At 43.8% G+C, this 25,867-nt stretch overlaps 1 protein-coding gene and 1 long non-coding RNA gene across 7 annotated transcripts in view; both read left to right on the top strand.

The window, feature by feature from the left end:
• Window positions 1-389: 389 nt before the first annotated feature.
• Window positions 390-8,385, top strand: LOC127667002 (uncharacterized). Its single transcript, XR_007973764.1, has 5 exons — window positions 390-623; window positions 1,795-1,947; window positions 2,248-2,423; window positions 4,995-5,160; window positions 5,280-8,385. It is a non-coding gene; the product is annotated as an uncharacterized LOC127667002 (long non-coding RNA).
• A 3,339-nt stretch (window positions 8,386-11,724) lies between these two features.
• The window catches only part of Ssbp2 (single stranded DNA binding protein 2), a 276,405-nt gene continuing 262,262 nt past the window's right edge, over window positions 11,725-25,867 (top strand). For 5 of the 6 annotated variants that reach the window (XM_052160012.1, XM_052160014.1, XM_052160010.1 and 2 more), the window contains exon 1: window positions 11,726-11,875. In XM_052160012.1, the coding sequence (XP_052015972.1) occupies window positions 11,814-11,875 (62 nt within the window). In that variant the 5' untranslated portion in view covers window positions 11,726-11,813. Of the gene's footprint in view, window positions 11,876-25,867 lie in introns of all 6 variants that reach the window. The other variant, XM_052160011.1, reaches the window with a different exon arrangement.

Below are 25,867 nucleotides of genomic sequence, written 5' to 3'. Positions count from 1 at the left end.
ACAATAACAAAAGCTGAAATGTTCATTGACCAGGAGTCTGGAGATCTGGTTTTGTTCCACTGTGGAGTGGTCAGTTATGCCACGAACTATAAGTTAGTGCTATTCACAGGAGAGCAACTTTGCCTGGCTGCCTATGCTGTTGTAATATTAGCTATGCAAATGAATATTTTGATTGTTCTTTTGGGAGGAGAGGATTACTTGACTACTGTCTTGAAGTGTAGGTCCGCTTATTATGAGCAGGAGCACTGGTAGGTTTCCCAGACTGATGTTCCCCCGACTGCTGTAGCTGATTCAGAGAGGGAAGTATGTCTAGCCAAAGATAAGAAAGAATTTCTTCGTTGGAATCCAGACCAGACATTTTGGCAACTCCCTCTTTGCAGATGTGACTAGATGACATCACGATTCTCACTATCATCCAGGAGCCGGTGAAATTCAAAACGATGTCATTACAGTGAACAACTGCTACCAGGAAAAAAAGCTGTTGAATTTGGTGTTGCATTCACCATTGGCTGCATTTTGAAAAAGAGCCAGTGAGTAGAGGCAGAATCGACATCTTGGGCACTGCTGGCGAATATCAGTCCCTGCTCTTCTGTTTCAGTTGGCTGAGAGTTCATGAAAACTCAGTTAAGTAAAATGCAATGACTCCTCTCTCTCTTTCTTTCTCTCTCTCTCTCTCTCTCTCTCTCTCTCTCTCTCTCTCTCTCCCCTCTCTCTCTTCTCTCTTTCCTCTCTCTCTCTTCTCTCCTCTCTCTCCTCTCTTCTCTCCTCTCTCTCCTCTCTTCTCTCCTCTCTCTCTCCTCTCTCTCTCCCCCCTCTCTCTCCTCTCTCTCTCCTCTCTCTTTCCTCTCTCTTCTCTCCTCTCTCTCCTCTCTTCTCTCCTCTCTCCTCTCTCTCTCCTCTCTCTTCTCTCTCTCCTCTCTCTTCTCTCTCTCCTCTCTCTCTCTTCTCTCCTCTTTCTCCTCTCTCTCTCTCTCTCTCTCTCTCTCTCTCTCTCTCTCTCTCTCTCTCTCTCTCTCCTCTCTCTCTTTCTCCTCTCTCCTCCCCCCCCCATTACAGGTTGCACGAGATGAGAATGGAATGTTTCCAAAGGAGCTGAAGCTCAGAGCAGGGCAGTCTGGACAAGTGGATCAATCTGGCCATGTGTGGTTACAGACCCTATAGGTTATGACCAGCTCTACAGAGGAAGAAATAGTTACAGCTATTTATCAAACAGTCAGAATGTACCAAGCTCCGGGCCAAACCCAGTATAAGCAATTGCAAGATGGCCTCAGAACAACCTTAATACATATTTAGTAGGATCATCTTGGTTTGCAGTTGGTGAAACTGAGGCACAGAGAGGTTTAGAGACTTGCATAAGAGCATACAGCTGAAAACTGATGGAGCAAGGGTATCCAAATCCATGTTGATGTGGTTCAGCAAATGGAGCTATAATTAAATTCCAAAAGCATTAGCAAAGAGCCTCCCCCAAAGCAAAGGACAAATTGAAGTAGGAATTGCGGTGCTTGGAAACCGGGACTTGTCTTCTCCATGGTGCGCCCGGCTTTTGGGACACTGTAATATCTGGGAATGCATAGGTATTTGCAAGTTCATGTACTAGGAGAGGAGGTAGAAACGCACCCATAACTGCAATCTGCCAGGGGCTACAGGCACCGGGAGGTTGGCCTGAATAAACTCTGAGGGAAGAGGACACTGGCCTATTAGCAGTGTCCTCTCTATGGAGGAGAGAGTCATGATGAAAACGTATTACTAAAAATATCTGCTGACGTGTGCCGTTTGTTTCCTTATTGTCAGCAGCACCGAGTCCCTTGGAACTCCAAGCAAGGTAAATCTGTGACAGAAAAGAGGAGGAATAGTTTCCTCTCATATGTCCTGGTCCCCCGAAATCTGCTAAATCCGTTTGAATACTGGAACAATGAATTCGAGTCAGAAGCTTTAACATCTAAGCAGGTGCTGATATTTTCCGTCCATTTTTTCTTCTTCCTAAGAATGTAAAAAGCGCTGGTCTGTAAGAGTAGGTAAAGGGCCGGGATGATTGTTGGAAACATGTAAAAGAGCTAGGATGTTTAGAATCATTCATTCAGCTTACGCATACTTATCAATTGAGTGCCCTTGTATACTAGATGCTGTCCTAGATCATGTGTGCCTGACTATAAAGAGATGAAAACAGATCACGGGATGACTGAGGATGTGTGATTAAGCATCTTTTAGGGACTCTCAGAGAATATATCTGTGGAATTAACATTCCAGAAGTCTTGAATAATGAGAAGAAGCAGAGGGGAACACATTCCAGGCAAAGGAAACAGTTAGGGCAAAGGCCCTGGGGCTGGAACCAGGAAAGGAAAGCAGGAAGCAAACACTGCAGTCAGCCACAACCGGACTCTGAGAAGCACATCTGAAGTAATCCATGCTCACAGAGGAGCCAGGTAAACACCCCAACCCTTAACTCTCTGGTACTCCTTTTCCTTATTACTCATGTTGTTCTTGGAAAATAACTTAAAATTTCCATCTTATAAATTAATTTTAAAAATTGCTTGGCATACAAGCTGCCAGATAACAAAAACGCAATAACAAAGGTCATCGATAATAAGTAAAAGATAGATGACAGGTTTCAGATCACCTTGGCAAGGGCAGTGGTGAGGTTTGGAAATGAAAGGCTGAAAATCATGTACTATTTATTATTTTAATAAATCTGTCTTGATGTCAATCTAATCGAATGTTGCCACAAAATAATGGACTCTGCTGTTACCTAAATGTTGAGGCCAAGCTCTGATGTTTATTTCCAAGACAGGAGACATTGATCCCTTCGCTAATAGAGTATTACAAGTTTATTATGCTAAGTAACCAAAGTTGATTTCATTGTTTGATTTGATGGATGTCGTCGGTGTTGTCAGAGTTCAGAATGGTCTGGGTCCAGCAGGATACTTGGATGAATATTTTTTCTCTCCCTAATTACGCATCCTTGGATTCATTCTAGGACAAAATCAATAAGAGGAAAACTTTGGGGTACTTAGTCTCTAGAATCTTTCTGTGGGTTCCCTGGGGACTGGGATTATTTGGCCCAAGATTGTTCTCCTTTGAGACCAAAATGAGTCTGAGGCCAGACAGTGTGTGAGTTGGATGGGGCCCCACTGAGCTGGAGAGGCAACAGGAAATGTGATGAGAGGAAAAAAGACAGCTATAACAATAGAAGGAGGAAGTGAAGCCATAAAAACAAGAGAAGGAGGAAAAGTAACCAAAGGCCAAGAGGAAAAGAAAACCAGACAGAAGCAGACAGCTAAACAACGCAAGTCCTACAGGGAAGATTGCAGCCTGCTGGTCTTTGATTTTGTATTTACCAGTCCCCCGAGGAAGGGTGTGTATTGACAATTATTTGATGAATAAATGGACAGAGAGATACCCAGCTTTTTCTTCTCCTAAGTGGGGTGTGAACTGAAGACCGCCATATTCAGGTTTTCTGTACCATGGGCTGTACAGGCACACAGATGTATATCTGATCAACTGAACAAGGAACAAACAAGATAGAGTGGAGAGGAGAGTCAACTGGTTCATTTAGTAAAGGAAGAAATGCATCTCTTTTAAACAGGGAAAAAGAAAGACAGCTGTCAATCATTTCTCCGCTCAGTATCTTATAGCAAGCCATAGTGTATCCTTCAAAGAAGTAAAAATGAGAAGCAATGAGAAGCCTGTGAAGGAGAGGCTCTAAGGAAGCAGAGTGACTCAGAATCCTTGCCCGACCAGAGGACTTAACTTCAAGAGCCCAGTACACACCAACCTACAACACTGAAGCAACAGCTTATGCATTCTGCTCTTCACCTAACCTGAATTCAGAGACGCTTGCCCGTCCAGAAGCTGTGGATACACAGTGGACTAAATGTTACAGACAAGGGTGATTGTCATGGTCTGTGTGACAGATTCCTGACAGATCATGATAAGGCAATATGGGTAGACTTCACAAGTGTATGAAAGACTATCACAAAAATAATAACTACATCCAGGGGGATGCAGTTTACTTGGCAGAGTACCTTCCTAGCATGCACGAAGCTCTGCTGTTTGAACTTAGTAATACATAAACTTGGCAAGAGTGCTGTGTACCCCTGCCATCTTAGCCCTTTGGTATTGGCATCTACTTCTGGATCAGAAGTTCAAGGTCATCCTTGGCTACATATTGAGTATGGGTTCAGTCTAAGCTATGTGAGAGAGTGTCTCAAATAAAACAAAACATGAACGAACAAACAAACAAAAACCTACCTGAAAGTTGCTAGGAGAATTAAGTGAACTATTCAGTAGATAGATATACTGGCATACTGAAAATGTTTGCATTAACATATGAATCTGCAGTATGGGATACAAGAATGGAATTTCTTACATTTTTGAACCATAGGGTGCTTTTAGAAATCTAACTGCTTTGGCTTACAAAAAATAGAGGTTTCCAGTGTAGCATAGTCCCACTAAAGCTCCTTATTTCTTTTACATTTTATCCATTTTCCAAGAGTTAGAAGGAAAAAAGAAAAAAGAGGAGAAATAACTGAAGGAAACAGATAGGGGAAGGAAAGGGCAGAGGGGTAGAGGCTGTGCTTAGTGTGGTCTCGGACTATGTCCTGATTGGAAGCTGAGCTGAGATTAAAGTCCCGTTCTTCTCACATCCTGTGGCAAAGCAAGCTCTCTAAAATTTACCAAGTTTTCTGAGGTAACACTGTACCATATATTTCCTTGTGCTAGAAGTGACGAACACTTCCTTGAAGAAAAGCCTAACTATACAACAGAGCTGGCATCTCCTAAAAGGATATAAGTCTTTGGCCAAACCATTCTGAACACAAGGGGAAACAGAAGGAAGCAGTAAGAGGGGGTTGAGGTCTGGACTTGATGCTTCCAGAAGAGTGGTAGGGAGAAAAGCTCTGACCTGGGCTCTTCCTTCTCCGAAGAGAAGACCACACGCCTTCCTAGATCAGGTACTTTCCTCACCACAATGTTGTTTATCTTGCTTCTGGAAACAGGACCAGACTGACAAACCATGAGAAACAGAGCACAACAGTATTCTCTAACTTCTCCGCACTTCAGGATCAAGATCAAAGATTATCCCAGAAGCTAGAGTCCTTGTCAAAAACTACCCTTCACCTAGAAAGGACAAACAGCATGAACTCTAAAACAGTATTCACAACGGTAAGTTTCTCCTCAAAGAACCAAGAATTTCTAAGGTTTTAGAGAAGAACAACATAGAAATTGGGGAAATCCTTGATGGAAATGTATCCTTTCTTAACCATCTTACTTTCTTAACCTAGGTCCTCTAACCATAACCAGTGTGACTCTTAAGAACCTGGAAGTAGCTCTCAGGTGTTTGCCCTGCTAACGTCTATGCTTCAGTTCCAAATGGCAAGGAGCACCCCTGTCCCACCTGCGATAAATCTCCAAGCCAGATAAGGAAAACACAATTCAAGTAATATGAACACAAGCCGTGCGCCTAGTTTGGGCAGATCTCCCACTACACTACTCTATTCCCCAGCTATGAGGCCCCTTAGAACTTGCGGCTTCTCCAGGCCGTGTGCTTCCACTGGTGAAGGAGGAGAGGAAGGAGGGAGCAGACTGAAGCGGAGGTGGAAGGAAAATGGAGCATATACCTGGCCTGGATATGTAGCTGAAGACTGCCTTGAGCTACTGGCTTTCCCGCCTCCAATTCCCGAGTTCCAGGACTATAGACATGTGCCACCATAGCTGTTTTGTGCAGTGCTGGGAATCGAAGTCGGGACTGCATGTCAAGCCAACATTCTACCTACTGAGCTAAGTCCGCAGCTCTTCACACACTTGTTTGAGAACCCCTAGGTATAGTATTTAAGTGCTCTCTAGATCTCTGGCAAGCATAACTAGCTAAAATAAGATTGCTCATGGTAGGCAATGGTAAACCATTTGATTGGTATAGCGTCTTGTTCTTCAGCTATAACTAAGAGGTAAGATCTACTACCTACTAGGGTGAAAATAATTTGCCACAACCCACGTATTTCCATTTCCAACAGAAGGGAGCACACTGTCTGGAGAGTGGCACAGCCGACCTCCTGATACTGGGGCTTTTGAGAGCTGTGAGTCTGTAAAGACATACTCTTGGCATAACCCTACTAGGTAAAAGATTATTGTGAAGACTTAGGAATACACTAAAAACAATGCCATTACATCATCGAATCAAGGACACTCTTTGGCACACTTACTATTATATACTCCCAACGTTTAATGACAAACTCCAGCTAGTGAACACTGTAACACTTGGAAATTGTTTTGCAGAATGTGCTAAAGTGTATGAAATTGCCATACATGGTAGTACAGATTTTAATTAAAAATTTTTTCCCTTCAACTTCAGGCTATCTGTAAAGTTTTATATCAAGATAATTTTATTCCAAGTTACTAGATTTCAGATGCTTGCTGATATTAAGGAAAGACCACGCAAGGGCTTCAGAGATGGCTCAGTGGTTAGGAACAGGTATCATTCTTGGAAAGAATCCAAATTCAGTTGCTAGCACCCATGTCAGGGTCAGAGCTGCCTGTAACTGCAGCTCCAGCAGTATCCAGCACCTATGGTATCTACAAATATTTTTAAAAAGAGAAAGACTAAGTTTTTAGAGTGGAATTGTTGGAGCTGTTAGATCTGAACTCTCCCTCCAAGCCCACCGGTCAGTGTTTATGACTATGTTAAATTGGAATTTTAAAAATCCAGAGCAATAGGTTAAGTAAACAGTCATTGCCTCAGATTAACAAATGTTAAACCACCATCAGTGTGTGAAATACTAATTGGAGGCCCTGTTCATCTCATTCTGGTCTGCAGAACTGAATTTGCACAGTATTGAAGTTGCAGATTCTCTTCTGCAAACCCCCTCCACACTCCACACCCCTGGCACCCCATGGCACTGTGGTCTATGGCATCTGAATATTTAGTGAATCCCAGCCTGCTGGTCTATTGCCCCGGAGTGAACTTTCATAAGGTAGTTTGAGTGACCCTCCCCCCAACCCCCCCCCCCAAAAAATCTCAGCGTCTGGTCCTCACATTCCTCTGTGGAATAGTCACTTCGAAGAGAAAGAGGTGTGGCTTTGTGGTCTGGGAACACTCAGCCAGGAACATGGGTTCTCTTATTGGAGTTAGTTTTGTTTGTTTAGTTTACTAGATCACTCTAACAACTTTTTGTCAGGACTCGGTTTACTCAGTTTAGAAAACAGGTTATTAAAATCTAGTTTACTAAATAGTGAGTACTAATGAACACATTAAATGTTTGTGATAGAAAAAGATGGGAGCACAACTGAGTTATTTTTATACACTGGTTTCTAAAGAGGAAAAAAAAAAGAACAGTTTTGTCCTTTGGAAAAATAGCCTGCCCCCAATTTCAGCTTCATTGTTACAATGCTTTTGCTTTTCTATTTTCAATGTTAATTTTTTAAGTTAACATGCTAAGTGTTTTACACAATGTACATAAATTCGCTATCAGTTGCATTTAAAGGTAAAGAGGTAATCTCTTTGTTCTTTCTCTATGACACAAGGAAATCCTTCCTGGGGTTCTGTGGGTTGAGAACCGGAGGCACAATTAACCTTACTGTCTTAGGGAGCACACTGGCATGAGAGCTTTCTAGAGTCAATGTAAAGTAGAAACAGGGGTGCCTGTTTTAAAATGATGAAGGCTTCCTAGAATAAGATTCAGCTTCCAGAATAGAAAATTGTGCCAATGTGCTCAAACAAAATAGAATGCGGGCAGAGACCAAATGATCACCACTGATGTTCTATGTCTGAAATGAGAAAGAATAAAAATTATCTGCAAGTGTAAAGGCCCCATTGTTGGTGACTAAGCCAGGCAGTATTCCCTATTCAAATTCAAGTTTCCTGCAATTAATCAACCACTTATGGGGTTAAAAAGAAATCTTTCAAAATGTATCATGATTCTTTACATTACAATGTCATTACAATTTTCAATCTCTTCCTTCTCTTCTTAAAAGTGAGAACAAGACACCTGATCTTCAACCCTGTGTCTGGGATCTCAAATTTGGCTCTGAATATGTGTTTCCAAGCTCATTAATTACAATATTGGTCCCAAGAGGTACGGGTGCAAAGAACACTCTTTGTACTCAAAATAATCTGAACAAGGCCGAAGAAGCATTTTATTTACATGTGTAAACATGAAGAGAGAAGCAGTACAGGAGGCTCAGGTAGCTGCTGAGAGTTCGAATGATAACTGATTTGGTTACTTAGCGTCAAGGTCACCATGGATAGGCACACGTTCATATAAAAGTCACTTCATTTTGTGGATGCTCTCACCCCTGCAGCGGTGACTCAGGCATTAATTTGGCAAGTTCTGAACTAAGACCTTTTAACATTTTATTCTTTCCAGAATAAAGACCAAATTGTTCTGAATCCTATATCTTTATTGAGAAGATCTGTTATTTAGTTTAAATATCAGAAAATATGCCATTACCCACAGGACTTTCTAATGTAACAAATTTGGTGAAAAAAACAATCACATGAATACATTACAGTAATAGAAAGCAAATAGTTTCTCCACTTTTCCTTCTTCGTTTTCTTTTCTCTTTAGGACACATCAGGGCAAGCTGCGACTCTTTGTGGTCCTGTGTTATCAGAACACAACACCTATGACCATACACTGCCATCCTGTTAATGACTGTTGGCCTAGAGGTAGACAGTCAAGTGCATAAGAAAGATAACTGACGGGAGGAGGGTCATCCACAACAGACTTGCTTTAAGATCGGAGTGGCCATCTACAGCAAGCAGCCCTGGTTACAGGTCAGAACCACTTGGAAGCTAGAACTCGTAAGTGCTTGGGTCCCACTCAATGTTGATTGGTCATTCTGTAGGCAAACAAACACAGGCAGGAGAATCTCAGCATCAGTTTAAGAATAATGGCTCAGTGTTTTGTTTTGACAGCACAAAGTCCATTTTTGGTTTCAATGGGAATTATTCCCTTTTCCAGGTGTAGGAAAAGGGTGAGCATCTTGTCACACAAAGAAACACTTGCAAAGTGAAAGTTACTTGGCCAGGCAATCTCCCTCTTTCCCTCCCTCCCTCCCTCCCTCTCTCCTTCCCTCCCTCCCGTTCCTCCTCCTCCTCCTTCTTCTTCCTCCTCCTCCTCTTCCTCCTCCTTCTTCTTTCTCCTCCTCCTCTTCCTCCTCCTTCTCTTCATCCTCCTTCTTCTTTCTCCTCCTCCTCCCCCCTCTCTCCAAAGGGTATCTGGTGCTCCCCCACCCCCCACGTCCTACTAAGTAGCAGTACACCTGGCCTAGCTGGTTTCCATCTTTTATCTCTCACAGCAGGTGGTGACTGTATCTCATTCCATCAGTGGGTGCTTGATTTACATACACTCTGACTCGATTGTCTAACTGGTATGAAGCAGAAGAGAGAAGGTCAGGAAATATTGGTCCTTGTGAGGAGGTTAACCTTTGGTAGAAAAAAAAAAACCAAAACATTTCTGACTCCGTTGTGGACCTGGAAGTAGTTCAGCAGTTGCCAGAGGTCTCTTGCTTGACAGTATTCTGAGCACTGTCACACACGCAGTGTTCCACGAGTGGCCCAGAGCCTTAAGATGGTAAACATTTTCTGGGTTAAAGTTAACAGAAGATAAAGGGATAGCAGCTCACAAGGCTAGCCTTGGAGGTAACGTTTGTGAATGGTAACAACATGATACATATTTGAGCATTTTAGCAAGTTTTTGTTTTTTTGTTTTGTTTTGTTTTGTTTTGGAAGAGAGGATTGCTGGCTTGGCCAGACCCATTTCTTCCAGGTCTCCACAGTCCATGAATATAATGTTCCAAGCACCAAATCCCTGCAGGTTATTAGAACCAGAAGGGAGAGGGGAGAACATGCAATCTGTAGCTCAGCTACCACTGTGGGTCATTTAAAACATAAAAGGAAAATTATAGTTTGAGATAGCAAATTATTTCTCTTTGGAATTAATCTAGTTAAGCCAATGTCACCTTGTATACTTTCTTTATACTCTCTTCTTTTATTGGCTTAATTATTGCCTATTCTATAAAAATGTATATTTTTAACATCCATGTCTGCCCTGTTATTTCTGTCGTGTTCATGCCTCCTCCATTGAACTGTTTCTTCTATTCTTTTTCCCTGTTTTAGTTTACTTTCCCCCTTCGTTTCCCTCAACCACAGTGGAAGTCCGTCCTCTTCATTTCCCCATCTTTGATTGATGTTCTGTTGCCAGCCCGTTTTGATTCTCTCACTCACTGCCCTTCCTTAACCTTCTGCTGTTTTATTTCTGTCACTTGCTATCAGAACTCACAAACTCCATTTCTTTCCTTTCCATCTCTGCATCTCCATATGCATGTTTATGATCCTACTGCTAAATGCTTATAGCTGGGCGCAATAGAAAGGTTTGCTTCCTCATTTGAATGCTATTTCTTTTCTTTAGCATAACGGTTCCTCCTCCTCTGTTCATCCTGTTCTGAGGTCTCAGTGTCCTACCCCAACGGCACCTCTCTTATCCTGTCACCTCCCATTCGAAGATCATCTCTTCTCTCAACCCGATTTCTACTCTGTCTGATTTTACAGCCAAGGATCTTTAACAAAATAAAGGATGGAGTCTATCAGAAACCAGGTTGCGTGTGTCTTGAGAAACTTTTGCGCATTCACTGAAATGAGATTAGGGATTTGGATCCAAAAATATTCTCGGGGAGTTTCCAGCTTGGGCACAGCTCTGCACACCTCGAGCTCTGAGGCCTATTCTGCTGGGCAAATACAGAGATGTCTTTCAGGGCCTTCTCTGAATCTTTCCAGTCCAAGGGTCAAACTGAAATGACATTGCCCATCCAAACTACTAAAACAGGCCGAGTGGAGAATGCCTGGGCTCCGGGTCTGCTGTAGATCAGTGCAGAGTCCGGGAGAGGAAGGGGCCAAGGCCTTGGGCCATTAGGGTCCCAGGAGTCGGTGTCTTGACCTCTTTGGGGGTGTGCTCCCCTCTTAGACAGGAGGCTGACACTAGGGAGGGTGCTCCTTTGGGATGCAGGGCTCGACCTCAGAGATGGAGACAGCACCTCCCTGGGAACCCCGAATGGGAGGCACAGTGCCTCCCGGGGCAAAGACGGAGGTTCGCCCAGTCCTTGAGCCAGAAGGTCGAAGGTTCAGAGCGGGCGTCCCCGGCCTGCTGGCCCTCCGGGAACGGGATTGGGGCGACACCCGAGACAGGAGGGCTGAGATCAACCGCGGGTGCTGACGCGGGGTGCCTGGCCTGGGAGGAGCGGGAGAGGAGGTTGGCGGGACCCCGGGGCCGGGGCCGCGGGTCCGTGGACTCGCAGGGCGCCCCGAAGTCTGGGGCCGCCGCGACTCCCGTTCCGCAGTCGCTGCCAGGCACTCCAGGCCGCACTTTCCCCTCCTCCCCGCGCCTTCTCTCCAGTGAGGAGCCGGGCGCGGGCGGCGCGGGGGGCGGGGCGGCGGCGGAGGGAACAGCCAGTTGTTTAAAATCCTTCTAGAGCAGTTTCTAATTCCCCCCTAGCGCCCGGGTTCGGAGGGGGAGGGGGGAAGGAGAGCGGGAGGGGGAGCGCGGCGGAGAGGGAAGGAGGGAGGGAGGGAGGGAGCCGGCGAGGGAGGGAAGGAGGGAGGAGACTGCCGCTTAGGCCGAGCTGCCGCCGCGCGCTCGGGCAGGCCGGAGGGAGGGGAGGCCTGTCAGTCTCGCGCGTTGCCAGGGCGAGGAGGGCGGAGCTCTGGCGTGGGGCGGCCAATGGTGGGGGTGGCTGCGTGGGTCGCCATGGGGACGGGGCTGTTCCCGGGGAGGCTGTGATGGGTTGACAGGTGCGTGACAGTGGGAGCTGCTCTCGGCACAAGCATGTACGGCAAAGGCAAGAGTAACAGCAGCGCCGTCCCGTCCGACAGCCAGGCCCGGGAGAAGTGAGTGTCTCCGCGCCGCAGCCACCTCCGCCTTCGCACGCGCGCACACTCGCGCACGCACTCGCACTCTCCGGGAACCGCAGCCACACGGCCGCCCCGCCGTGGGGAGCCGGGGGTGGGTTGCAGGGGGAGGCGCGGGGCGGGGGCGCTCGGCCGGGGTGGGGGGTGAACGGCCGCCTCCACGGGGGAGCCCCCCGGGCGAGTAGCCCCCGGGCGGCGGGCGGCGAGAGGGACACGCGTGGCGGGGGACGGCGGCGGCGGGGATGGAAACTTGTTTGGGTGGTTGAGGGGAACCACCCGCGGCTTCACCTCCTCGCAAAGTAACTTTGGAGCTGTGGTCCAGGACGGCCGGGCCGCGGCGCGCGGCGGGCCTGGGGAACGCGGGCTGCGGGGAGGCTGGGGTCCGGCGGGGCCGCGGCGGGGGCGGGCGAGCGTGGAGAGGGGAGAGGGCGGCGGGCCGGGCGGGCGGGCGGGCGGAAGCGGGGCCCCGCGGGGCGCGGAGGGCAAGTGCGGGCGTGGGCCGGGCGGGCGCAGAGACGCGGGTCCGCGGGTTCTCCCGGCGCAGGCCGAGCTGGCGGGCGGGCGGGCCCGGGGCGGCGGGGGAAGTTTGGGAGTGGGAGCGCCGAGTTCCCGGAGGGGGAGTGTGTGCTGGCCCGCGCCGGGTCGGCCGCCTGAGCTTAGCGCTCCTGCCTCTTGCTCGCTGCACACCGGCTCGGCGGCGGCCCCAGAACTTTTTGAGACTTGGCGTGTCCCCTGGGGTGGTGGCCGCGGGCGCGGAGGGCAGGTCCCATGGGCCGTGGCGGCGCCGCGAGGAGGGCTGCCCGCGGCGTGGACCCGGCGCGGGTCGGCGCGGGGGCCGTGGCAGAGATGCTGGGCACAAGCCGCTCCGCTGGGTCGTGGGGGCGGGGGGGGGGGGGGATACAGGTGGTAACTTCGGTGGGAACCCGGAGGTCGTTGGAGGGTCGGGCTGCCACGGTCGCGGCACGCTGCAGAAGCAGGCTAGTTGGCTGCTATCCTTGTGTACTTGTAACGGCGATTTGGTTGTTACTAAAATGAGTGCAATAGCGACTGTGACACCAAGGAAGAACTCTCCCCCCTTTCCCTATGTGCAGATGTTCAGACTGATTTCCCTGTGCCTGGGTCTGCTCTGAGGGTCAGGGTTATCCTTGCCTTTGAACGTACTGTCTTGCTCAGGGGGCTCAGGCTGGGGGAGAGCAGGTCCTCAGAGGTACTCCGGGTCTCTTGCATACAAAAACAGCTTGGTAAATAAAATGTGTAGGCTGCGGAGTTCCCCCCTTGAAAGTTTGTTGTGCCCCGGGGAGGGGAACGTGTTCTAATCTTTGTGTTGGCAGCAACACACACACACACACACACACACACACACACACACAATTCTCATGGGATTTAGAGGTGGCAGGCCTTGGTGTGGGAAAACAAAACACACCGACATCAACAAAATTAGTGGAGAGATGCCGTTGGTCCCTTCACCCCTGATATTTTAAAGATCTTGCTGTGACAAGGAATATAAAAAAAAAACCATACAGTGTTTATTGCTTGGTTAAGAAACTGTAGTTACTGGACTTGGAATTCTAAAAATTACTGTGTGCTTCTTAATCATTTGTCAGTAATCTATCTGATAAAAACATCTGGAGGAGGATGCTTTAATGTTTATAAGATACCTGGATTTCACATGTTGAGGAGTGAAAGGAATTGTGATGCATTGAAAACAGAATCTTGGGGGTTGACAGAATGTGGTATTTGGATTTTAGCTGGACTCCCATGAATAACTGATATCCAGCCCAGTGGATTCTATAGTCTCATGACTTTAAAAAAACAAAAATAAAATTAATTTTCAGCACAGAGAAGATGTTAGATTTGGTATGTTGTGGTCCTTTCCAGTTCTAATTCTGATTTTGTCACAAAAACAAGTAATTCCCACTTTTACTCTCATGTGCCAAACTGAACATCAAGTAACATCCACTCTTAGGAGCAAAGTAACGAGGGCTCTGCTAGATGGTGCTGTTTGATTTAAATGTATTTCTTCCATTTACTACAATTGGCAGTAGAGTTCTTAACTCGCTTTGCCTTGCGGACTGGACAGGTGACGAAGCCACTTGAATCGACAGTGGATGTGCTCAGTTCATGTCTCCGCATTGATTCCTAACAGATCTAAGACAAACATTGAAGAACACCCTATTTTTATAGAATCAATGTCATGGGAGAGTTGATCTGATCACTATTGTTCTTGATTACTGATATTGGTGTACTGATTGCAGAAGATAGGAAACTTAAAGTTGCCATTAAAGGCATGGTGACACACTTTTGTTTTTAATTTTGAAGGAGGCAGATTTTAAGAGTTAGCCAAGGGATAAATAATTCTCTGGTAAGCAACTTAAGACCGTTCTAGTCTTAAAAATCACAAGTAGTTTATACTTTTTAGTAGTAAGTATGAATACATTTTTATAAAACAGTTTTGCAGAGTGAGTTGTGAATAGTGGCAAAGGTGAAGTAAACATTAGCTGTATAATCTGGGGTGTATTTTCTCACACAGCCTCATAATGGAAAGCCGGCAGCCGCTCACCTGCATTCACTTTGCTGTGTCTTGCAGTAAGAAGTCTCTATATGCCGGGCAGTGGCGGTGCGCGCCTGTAATCCCAGCACTGGGGAGGCAGAGGCAGGCGGATTTCTGAGTTCAAGGCCAGCCTGGTCTACAGAGTGAGTTCCAGGACAGCCAGGGCTATACAGAGAAACCCTGTATTGAAAAAAAGTCACTATATATCATATTTGAAATTAATCTGTGACTTGTGCAATTTCTAAAATTTTGTTTTGTAATTCTGAACATAAAAATTGGTTAGGGTCAGGCTAATAGTGTGTTTTGTTGTTTTACAAAAAAAACAAAACAAAACAAAACAAAAAAAACCAAACAGGTTAAGCCTACTCAGAGGTTTGCAAAAGGTTTAATTAGAGAGAGTGATTGAATAACCCTGGAGGAAGGTGGGCTGTTCGCAAAGAAATTTTAATTCTGATCCTGATAGATTATTGCCACTGGCTTTAGTACTCCCTTTATAGCACTGACCAAGACGGTAATTAAATAATTGTGTAGTCAGTGTTTCTTTTGAGTAGGGGACAATACTTTACATTTCTTCTATTAAGCTTTTTTTTTTTTAACATTAAAAACCCTGTTTTCTAATATTGGAAGTCCCAATTTCTTGGTGATGGATATGTCAGACTCAAAGGACTCCAGTGTGAAAAATTCTCACTGTAAGGACATTCAAGGTTGAGTTCTATATTCTTTTTTTTTTTTAAAGATTTATTTATTATTATATGTAAGTACACTGTATCTGTCTTCAGACACACCAGAAGAAGGCATCATATCTCATTACAGATGGTTGTGAGCCACCATGTGGTTGCTGGGATTTGAACTCAGGACCTTCGGGAAGAGCAGTCAGTGCTCTTAACCACTGAGCCATCTCTCCAGCCCTGAGTTCTATATTCTTTAGCATGGTTTTATTTAAAAAAAAAAAAGAATCCTGAACAAGAATCCATAGAAGGAACTGTTGTGTTTGCCACAATGTATGCCAGCACTGTCTTCTTCTCCCAAGAATTCTGATAGGTGGCTCTCTTTCCTTCTGTACATAACACAACAGAGTCCCTGTCTGATTTAAGTAGCTACCCAGGGACAAGATGCTAGAGAGTAGGAGAGCTGTGCTTTAAACTGAGGTTTCTCCAACCTTAGCACTTGTCATCGAAACTGAAAGATACATTTTCAGTAAACCAGCTTACCGTCTCTGTCTAGGATAGGGTGTCACTAATTTAGGGAACAGTATTACATAATCAGAACAGCATCAGGATTTTGTCAGCTATGTAATCTTGACCATTGCTGCATCCCTGGGCTTAATAGCTTTCAGTATTGGCAGGTTGCAAGTATGTGGTGTGGAAGCAGGCACAGAGAGTTTAGAGCTAGAAGTTAGACTCTTGAAATAAGGAAGAATCCTTGCCTTTTGAGACTTTCCATTTTGTTTGATTACTGACAATTTTAATTTATGTATAATAGTTGTGAGCAGTTTCTGTGTGAAATATGTTTAAACCACACTACCAAAGAAATACTGATAAGCCAATAAATATTGATACATTGATTGATTGGTTGAGGTTGGGTCTCATGTAGCCCAGACAAGCTTGAAACTCCCTATGAAGCAAGGATGACCTTCAACTTTCACCCTCCTGCCTCTAACTGACAGTACTAGAATTATGGGCGTGTATTACCACACCCATTTTTATGTGGTGCTGGGCAGGCTGTGTACACTGAGCTACACCTTCTCATTTGCTAACATTCTGTTAGGACACTGAAGAAGAATTTGCTAGGTATTGAGGATGGCCCGTGAGACACACAGCAAACAGTGACTTTTATCAAGAAGTTACTGAACATAGAATTAAGCTATGACATGGGCACTGAAAAAGTAATTTTGATGTTAGATGTTGGTTCTTGAGGATGAAAATTCCAAAATGAAATTTACTATGTGCTCCTTCCAAGTACATTGTACTGCCATCTGAGGAATAATTAAATGCTCCTGAGTCTGAGTTTTCAGTGATCAGGATCTGCTGCCCGTCACCTGGTCTCTCATCATTAAAGCATCCCTACCAAGCAAAAATTATGTCTTTCTTTTTTCCTGAAAGAAATAGGCAGGTGAGTAATACAGATGTCTTTAGAAACTTGTTTGATGAACAGTTGATACAGTTTAAGACTTACTAGTTTACTCTTGAGGAGGGCAGTTCTGGGAGTCAGATTCTGGCTCAGTGCAGACAAGGCCTGCGCTCTTCCCCGGTGCCCTCCCACACACAGGACTTCTGAGGCCAGTGGAGGTCGCCTTAGGGGCACGAGACACCCGCTCTCCCCCAGCTTCAGGTTTCCTCCACCATACAAAGCAATTTGGATCTGAAATGTCATTTTAGCAGTAAGATTTGTTTCTTTTGATTGATGTCTTTTTATTTTAGGAAAAGAATAAAATAAAACCCCTTGCTTTTTGTTTTATTTATTTATTTATTTTTATTAATTTTTTAAAGGAATGAATCTAAAGAAAGAAATTGGGAATAGTGAGTGAATTACAATATCTCACCATGTAGCCCTGGCTGGCTTGGAACTTCCTAGGTAGACCAGGCTGGCCTCAAACTCACAGAGATCCACCTGCCTCTGCTTCCCAAGTGCTGTAATTAAGGGCATGGGCCACCAAGTCTGACAAGTCTTAGTATTTTATGTAGAAATTTATTGTAATTCTTAAAAATAGTATTATAAATACTATAAAGTATCAAAAATATAGAAGGTCTATTTTCATACTCCCAAAGCCACTTTGCTTATAAAAACAATTCAGGGTGAAGAGAAAGATCATTCAATTTGACTATATAGCTATACCAAATGTGACGTACATCTCCAGTTGCTACCAAAGGACAGAATTGTTTTGTTTAAAATTAGACCAAGTTCTGGAGCAGGGGCTGGGTGCCCAGGTAGAGGCTGACCTGTAGTTTCCAGTTCCAAGTAAAATTTGAATTTATACTCTCCTAAGAAGCATGGAGATCATAACTATATCAGTGTTGGAGCACATGATTAGGGCCCTACTTACAGCTTTAAGCTTTGGAAGTATTTTGAGGCAGATGCAGTAAAACATACATAGTAATGGTGTTCGGCATACAGGGATTGTTATCTACCACTGTGCTACTGACATTGCGTACTAACTGCTAATCCTTAGTAAACTTAGGCTAAAAGTTTACATTTATTAAGAACATATTTTTTTTTAAAAAAATCGACTTAAATAACTTTGGGATAATGGGATGATGTATTTTTTAATTTTGGAAAATAGTTTTGAATAAAAATTAATTGAGAATATTCACATTTTAAGAGTGCTTATCGGATTTTGTTTGTATTTTATATAGATAGAGCTATTTGTATAAGACACAAGTTAATGGGATGATAGGGAGTTACTTGAGTACTACACTGAAACCACTTATACACACCTTTTAAAGGTGGTACAAGGGAAAGATGGCGGCCCACCACGGTCTCTTAGCAGAAGCCGTTCTTGCCTTCCCAAGCTGTTGGTGGTACACATGGTGTGACAGTACTGCAAAGCAGGGTCAGGGCCACAAAACAAGGGGAGTTGTTTCATGAAGGTTTTAGATTCATTGGAGGCACTGATGGATGAGTAGCTAAAGAATTCCCAATAGTGGAGATAGTCATTGTTTCAGATAGTCACAAGAGCAGAAATTTATCTGAACTGACCTAAGCAGGTCTAATGCAGTATCTGTTTCTGTATCATCCTGTATGAAACCTGTTTCTCTATCATCTATATTTAATCTCTCTGGTCCATTCTCAAAGAGAAACCTTTTAAAAGAGAAACATCAGCTGACACAATTTTCTGATAATAATAATTCTCATATTTTGCTTTAAGAACTCTGATGATTGTATTTCCTTCAGAACTCCTACCAGCCAATGATGAGCCATCCTGAGATTTTATATCACAGTTGAGGTACAGCGAGTGTGAACCAATGATCTGTCAGGATCTTAGTTTAATATTCTGCATTAACTTTACTTCATAGGCATGGCATAGAAAAGTTGGGTGTTATTTAAAGTGTAGAAACCACAGCACGTCATTTGTTTTCCTAATTTTAGATGTCTTTGTAGTTGTAGCTGTTAGGATTCTGTCTAAGCTCCACCCCACAGTTATCTGGCAACAGTCAGGTAGGCCTGGCCTGCTGTAAAGAGGGCTGCTCAGCCCCTCCTCTCTCTCACCCCTCCCTCCCCTCTTACTCCTTACCTCTCTCACTTCTCTTGCTCCCTCTTGGGCTCTCCTCCCTCCCCCCCTCCATGTGGTCATGGCCGGCCTCTGCTTCTCTACTCTCTCCTTCTCTCTGCCTTTCTCTGCCTCCACTACCTTCTTAACTCCCCTCCCCATGCCCTGAATAAACTCTGTTCTATACCATGCTGGTGTGTGTCTGGTCCCTCATGGGGAAGGGATGCCTCTGCATGGGCCCACTGAGGCACTCCCTTTCCCCACACCGCCTCAGAACATATTCTCTTGCCTCTTTTTCTTTTTTGTGATCACAACAGTAGCTATTGAATAGTATTAATTTTAATTCATTGTAAAATCAAGTCACATTAAAATACTAGTTGAAGGAAGGCAAGAGTAGAATGGGGAAAGTTGTTTACGTTAGAAGAGTTGAGAGCTGGTGTCCAAACAAGATGACCTCTCTTTGAAAAGAAGGCAAGCTGCCTTTTGTAAAGGACCTGATTCTTGCCACTTCTCCGGTTTATCATCTTCAAATTTGAGATAAAGAAAACCAAAAGCTACTTTATGGATGACCAAAATGTAAGTGAGTTACTGTGGTGTAAGTTATTAAAACGAATGCTTTTTGAGAAATTACAAATACAGATCACATGCAGTTTTGTCATAGAAAGCTTAATAGTAACAAAACCAGCAACATTCTGATTTGAGTATTTTGCTTACATTTGGCCTTTATATCATTTGACCTGCTGAAAACCCCACAGACTGTAGGTGCTACCTCTGCATGAAACGAAAGACACTGAAGAGTTTCCAGTGTTTTTATCTTTAAGTATCAAAACAAGACATAGAAGATGGCTTAATTAATCTGGTTTAAAAATCAATCCTTATCCTGCAGCATCTGAAGAGTAATTCAGAGGTGATGAAGTAAATCAGAACAGGACAGTGCAGGGTCAGCTTTCTACCAACCCTCAAGTGCTCGTCAGGAATGTAGAGGTCTGTGACAGGTATTGGCATCACTTCTGAAAAGGAAAGGCAGTGAGTTGGGAGATCTCAAATGCCTTATGAGAAAGTGTAAACATTTCTCTGAACTGATCACTGATAAAGACGAGTCTCTTCCCGTGGCTCACTCCCTGAGCTGGAACCATTCCCCAGTCTCCCTGATTACCTCAGCACAGCTAGGAAGAGTCATGAGGCCATAGAGAGGATACAGTGAGGCTTGCTCTCCTGGGACGGTAAAGTTGGTTGTACTCATAAGTAAGTAAGCAAATGCACTAGGCAAATTTTTGAATGGTTATATTGGCAATAAAAGTAATAAAATATGGGACTGTGATAGAGACAGGAAACCTGTATTAGATTAGGTAGCCACGGAGGAGACTTCTTGGAGAAGAGATTTAGACATTCATACAAATCCTAGAAATTCATACAAATCAGAACACTTAGGGCAGGAAGATTTCAGGTAGATCAGAACTATCGCTGAGGAAATGTCTCTGCATAATTGTCTAAGGACATGCAAGGTATGCAGGTAGAGGTAAAAAGTGTACTTAGCTGGTCTGTGAATTGAATTGATATACAGTCTTCCTAGCTGTAGGGGTGCGTGTCTCTAACCTCCCAAGACCTAAGGGTAGAGTTATTCCAAAGGAAAACACTAATACTTTTATAATGATGTTGCTTTTAGACAGGAAGAGCTAAAGTTGGGGTTGGGGAAATAGATCAGTGTATAAATTTCTTGCCATGAAGACATGAAGACCTGAGTTAAGTCCCCAGTACTCATGGAAAAAAGCTGGCTATGGTAGCATGCTTGTAATCCCAGTGCTGGGAGACAGAGACAGATCTTTGGGCTCTCTGGCCAGCCAGCCTAGTCTACTCAGTGAGCTGTAGGCCACTGATAACCCTATCTCACAAAGGTAGATGGCACCTCCTGAGGAATGCCACTGAGTTAGCCCCACAGTTGTGCATGAATGCACACTCACATACACACCCATGAACATGTGCACATAGCATCATCACATATACAAAAAGACATAAATTAATGAACGGGGGGGGGGGGGGGCTTTTGGGCTAACATTAGGTGGTACAATTGTTATAGTCACTTCTTCTAAACTTCCGGATAAGTTTGGATGATTTTGTAGCGATCCTCATTGACTGTTTTTGGTTCAAAATGAAATATATGTATTCTGAATGTTTGACTTCAAGATTGGTTTTCCTTTCACTAAAAATTAGCTGCCTCTTTGAATGGGAGATGAATAAAGGTTTAACTGTTGGTTTGACTCAATAGAGAATTACAGATCAGATGTTAGTTATAAGTTTATCAGGACTTTGATTAAAAGAAAAGTAACGTTAAAATAGGTTAAGCACAATTTATACAATTACAAAATGCCAAAAGTGCCATATCATGAATAAAATAAACTATCTGATTTAATATTTTAAAAATAATTTTATGTACACTATATTTTGATCATATTCTTTTCATCCCTTAACTCCTCCAGATCCTCCCTACCTCTCTACCTATCCAACTTAATGTTTTCTCTCTCAGAAACCAAAACAACCAAAACTCTGAAGCTCCACACAGACAAAAACCACTAAGACAGAAAATACAGAACAGAAAGCACTCACACGCTCAGTGCAGAGTCTGTTCTGTCGTGGGCGCGGGGCCTGCTGTGGACTGTGGTTGAAATATACCCAGTGGCACACTATTGGAGACAACTAAGTTTTCCCTTTGCCAATGGGTATCAATTCCAAATAACGTCCTGTTTGGGGTGGGGCTTTGTGTCTACTTCTCCTTTAGTGTGTGGGGTTCTGTCTCAGTTGAACTTGTGCAGGCCTTGTGCATGCTGTCAGTCTCTGAGTTAATGTGTATCAGTCCTGTTTCTGGAAGATGCTATTTCTTCAATGTCCCCATCTTTGCTCTTATATTTTTTTCTGCCTCCTCTTCTGCATAGTTCTCTGAGTCTTGAGGAGAGGAGACATTGGGAGCCAACTGCTCCAAAGTCTCTCACTTTCTACACATTGTCCAATTGTGGGTCTCTGTGTTAATTCCCACCTACTTTAAGAAGTAAGTTTCTCTGATGAGGGTTGACTGATCTGTGAGTGTAGCAGTGTGCCATTAGGAATTACTTCTTATTATTTCCTGCTGTTCCTTTAGGAGAATAATCCTATGACCTACACAGTCTCAGTTTTTGGCTACTTAAGCAGTATTACATGTGGGTTGGGTTTTACATCCAGTCAGGAGTTGGTGGGTTACTTCTGTTACACTTGTGTCATGGTTCATCAGTCTGTCTTGAAGGCAGATCGGTGTCATAGACTGCAGAGTGTGTAACTGGGTGGTACTGGCTTGCAAGTCTCTAGTACCATGGATACTAGTCAGTAGGTGAAGCTTCTAGTTGGGCACTAGCTCAATTTCTTTGTTCTCTATGATACAAGTAACTGGTGTTTTGAGCACCAGGGTTGTACTGTCAGACTGTAAAGAGTAACGAATAGCCTTGGTAAATAGCCTGAGATATTTGGGTAGTATCTATGGAAACCCACAAATCCAACTTTTATTTGAAGTTTTTATGCTGTTCTTATTACATAAATGGATCAGTGGATGTGGCATTCCGGGTAGTTTCAACCTTCTTGTATGTTTTTGTTTTCTGAGATAGGGCATTGCCACATGGCTCAGGCTAGATTTGAACTAGTGTCTCTCCTGCCTCAGTGTCACAAATTCAGGAGCTGTACGTGTGTGCATACGATGTCTGCTTAGTTTGGATTTCTAATTCATGAAAGCATAGACAGTTTTCATCAGTGAACTCTTACCAGTTCATTAGCTAGTCTGTTGTCTGGAGAGTTAAAGTAGAGGTAGGGAGAGCAAAGTTCTTCTCTCCCCACTGTGGACTGTATTAGGTTTTTAAGTAGAATGAAGATTGGCTGTTTAGTGTTTGGATTCAAGCCAAGGTTTTCCAGCCCTTTGCAGTTAGGCATAGACTCAGGTGGCAGGAGTGTGTGGTGCGGGTGGTTCTTTATCTTAGGACAGGAACTAGAGGACAAGGAGGGCCTGGAGACTAGGTTTAACTTGTAAGACACACTTGAAGGTGCCTTTCTCTAGTTGGTTCCACCTCCTAAAGTGTCCAGAATCACTTGGAACAGTACTACTAGTTGCTGACCAAATGTTCAACATTTCCTGATCAAAATATAACACATACTGTTCAAAAAAAAGGGAAGGTCTTTCAATATAAATGATCTTTTACTATGGTCAAATATGTCTAACAAAATCTACCATTTTAACTAGTTTTTGGTGTGCAGCAGGAGTGCTATCAATCACCTTTACATTGTTGTGCAACCAGCACCTTATCTCCAGGGCTTTTCATCTGCCCCAAGTTGGGGGACTCTCTAATCTGAGACACCAGCGTCCCACTCTGCTGTCCTCCCAGTGCCTGGCAAACACACATGGTTTTCTGTCTTTTTGAATTGGCTGTTCTAGGACCCTCAGTAAATGGAATCAAACAGTATTTGAATCTGGATTCTTTCTTGCTTAATCCTCACAGTAACTCATAAAGTAAATACATTTTTGATTTTAAACTGGGGAAAACGAATCTCAGGGAGCATTATGTGCTATCCAAGGACAGTCAGTGAATTGTGTAGCCTGAATCCAAACTCTGTTGTTCTTTTCAACCATTTTTACTCTTTGTATTTCTTTGACCCCAGATTGTGAGTAGAGTGGGGGTGGAGTAGGAAGTGGGAGAATGATTTAGCTGCTTTGTTGGTAACACATCCACCATGTTTAGTTGGAATGGGCCCTAACAGAAGAGGTTAAAGAAAGATTAGAAGCAATTTACACTTGCTAAAAGGGTGGATGGAGCCTTACTGGCCACAGACAGCTCCATATCCTTTAGCTAGTAACTGAGGCTTAACACACTGGGTATAAATGCTTATAAAAGAGGAAGATAGCAGCAGCGCAGGCTTCAACTGTTACAAGGTACTTTACTTGGTAACCTTTGGAGTCAGAAATAACTAGGAAAGTATACACACTAGAGAAGAGTCTGTCACTGTGAGTTTCCTTTCTCTGTTCTCTCTCCCAGTGGGCACGTGGCCGATTGATTTTGTTTGTTTGTTTTTGAACAAGGGCTCCTGGAAAGTTCCACGTGGTCCAGAAGTACTATAACTTTATTGAGTCTGTTACCAGTCATTTCTCTGGAAATAACTATGAGACAAAAACAAAAACAGTTTCTTTGTTGTTTTCTTTTTCCATTATATACTATTGCTGGTTATAACTAGATTAAAATATGAGATGATTACACTGTATCATAGCATTAAAAGCAAGGCCTATTAATAGGAAGCTTTACAGTGTTTCAATAAGCATTTTAAGCCCTGAATTAAATTTAGTGACTGATATTTTATTATTCTTTCATTTAAAATTATTATGGAAAAACTTGTATAAGCTGTCTGCCGTAAAATACCCAGCACAGATGAATACACACACCACATACAGCGCACAGTGTACAGCGTACATCTCATTTTGGGATGGCCTTGCTGACTCATTTTGCATTTGAGCTGTACTGGGTGAGTTATGTGAGTGGACAGGTGAGGATAAAGCAAGTTTCCCCCGAACCATTACCTACACGGATAAGAGAGCCGATGACATAGCAAGTGCTGAAACAATGTTACCAGCAGACAGGACAGTCCTTAGAGTTAGCTCCCCAGCAGGATGACATCTTCAAAGGGATGCTGAAAAGTGTTTAAGGAAGGTGTACGCAAACTTAAACTCAGGGAGGGGCACACTGAGTGATTGCAAGGAGAGTTCCACCGCTCCTTGGTCTGAAGGCTCATTCAGACCAGTTACCAGATCTGTGCGCGAGCTGCAGTTGCTGGACAAGGGCCAGCCTCCGGAGCTGTGGTTTGAAAAGGACCACTACCACTAGCAACCCTTCTGCTAAGCAGAGCTAGAGGCCTAGCAGGGAGGAGCCTCCTTCTGCAGCCACTGCTCATCTCTGGAGCCAGAGGGCAAGGAATTTGGAGATAAGCTTCCCAGGTCTGTGGAATGATGGAAACTTGAAGTGATCTGAAGAGATGTGGGAATCAGCTAGCATGATATTCAGTCTCTATTATGTTTTTAACTCTGGAAACAAACCATTCAGTTCTTAAGGAAATAGAGCCTCAAAAGTCAGTTTTACCAAAAATAGCATTTAAAATTAGCTTTAAAATGTTTGAGTATATATTTTTATGTGTTTGTACGATGGGGATTGTATTAATCTTGCTTTCTACTATCTGGTCTACAGTGTGAGTTCAGGACAGCCAGGGATATAGAGAGAAACCCTGTCTTGAAAAGCCAAACAACAACATCAACAACAACATAAAATGTGCTCTGGGTGAGCCTCAGTTGAGACTTCTAAGTCGGCTCTGTTAGTTTAGCCATCTCTGCCCACAGTGACCTCATCCCTCCCAGGGCTTGCTATCAGTACTTACCACCCTGGTAGCAAGAGCTGTAATGTGTAAGCAGAAGGTTCTAGGAGGCTTCTGGGAAAAGCTACGAATATTCTAGAGGGTAAGGATAGTTAGCTGGGGGAGGATCAGTTAAAGAGCATTCTAGAAAAAGTGTGCACACAAACATGAAGACATTAAAATGGTGTGCAGTCTTAGTTATGTGTTCCAGGGTCCCTGTGGATCCTATGCATGGATGTCAAGTTCTTTACACAATAGGGATAGGGTGTACTGTCTGTATACAGTGTCCCCACATCCCTGAGGTACATACAGTCTTCTTTAGATTAGATTCTAGTGCAATGTGAATAAAATTTAGGCAGTTGCTATATTGTTTCTGGAATAATGACAAAAGAAGCCCATACAGATGTAGTATTTTCTGAGTATTCTCACTGTGACGTTGAACTGTAAATACAGAAGGGCCAACTGTTTTGTTAATTACTGTAAAGTTGGTACTATAGACAATAAGTGTTGCAAGTTAGACTATTTTGGTTGTAACCTTGAATGACAGCTTGATCTATGAGAGAAGGAATTTTAAGCAGAAAAGTTACATCATGAGATACATTTTGAAATAATAATTTTGTAAGTAATATGGATAACTGGGTAAGGGGACAGCTGTCTTAGGAAGCTTTTGTAATTGAGCTGCTGTGAAAATACAATTTTATGTGGTTATCTTGTTTGTTTTTGAACTAATACAGTATCAGTTTCAGGGTATAGAGTACACTGGATTCAGCGGCTTCAATATAAAAGAAGTAGGATTTTTAAGATGGCT

This window comes from Apodemus sylvaticus, chromosome 16 (assembly GCF_947179515.1).
Source record: "Apodemus sylvaticus chromosome 16, mApoSyl1.1, whole genome shotgun sequence".
Taxonomy (NCBI): Eukaryota; Metazoa; Chordata; class Mammalia; order Rodentia; family Muridae; genus Apodemus; species Apodemus sylvaticus.
The sequence above is the reverse complement of the archived record's forward strand: the minus strand, read 5'-3'. Positions and strand labels throughout refer to the sequence as shown.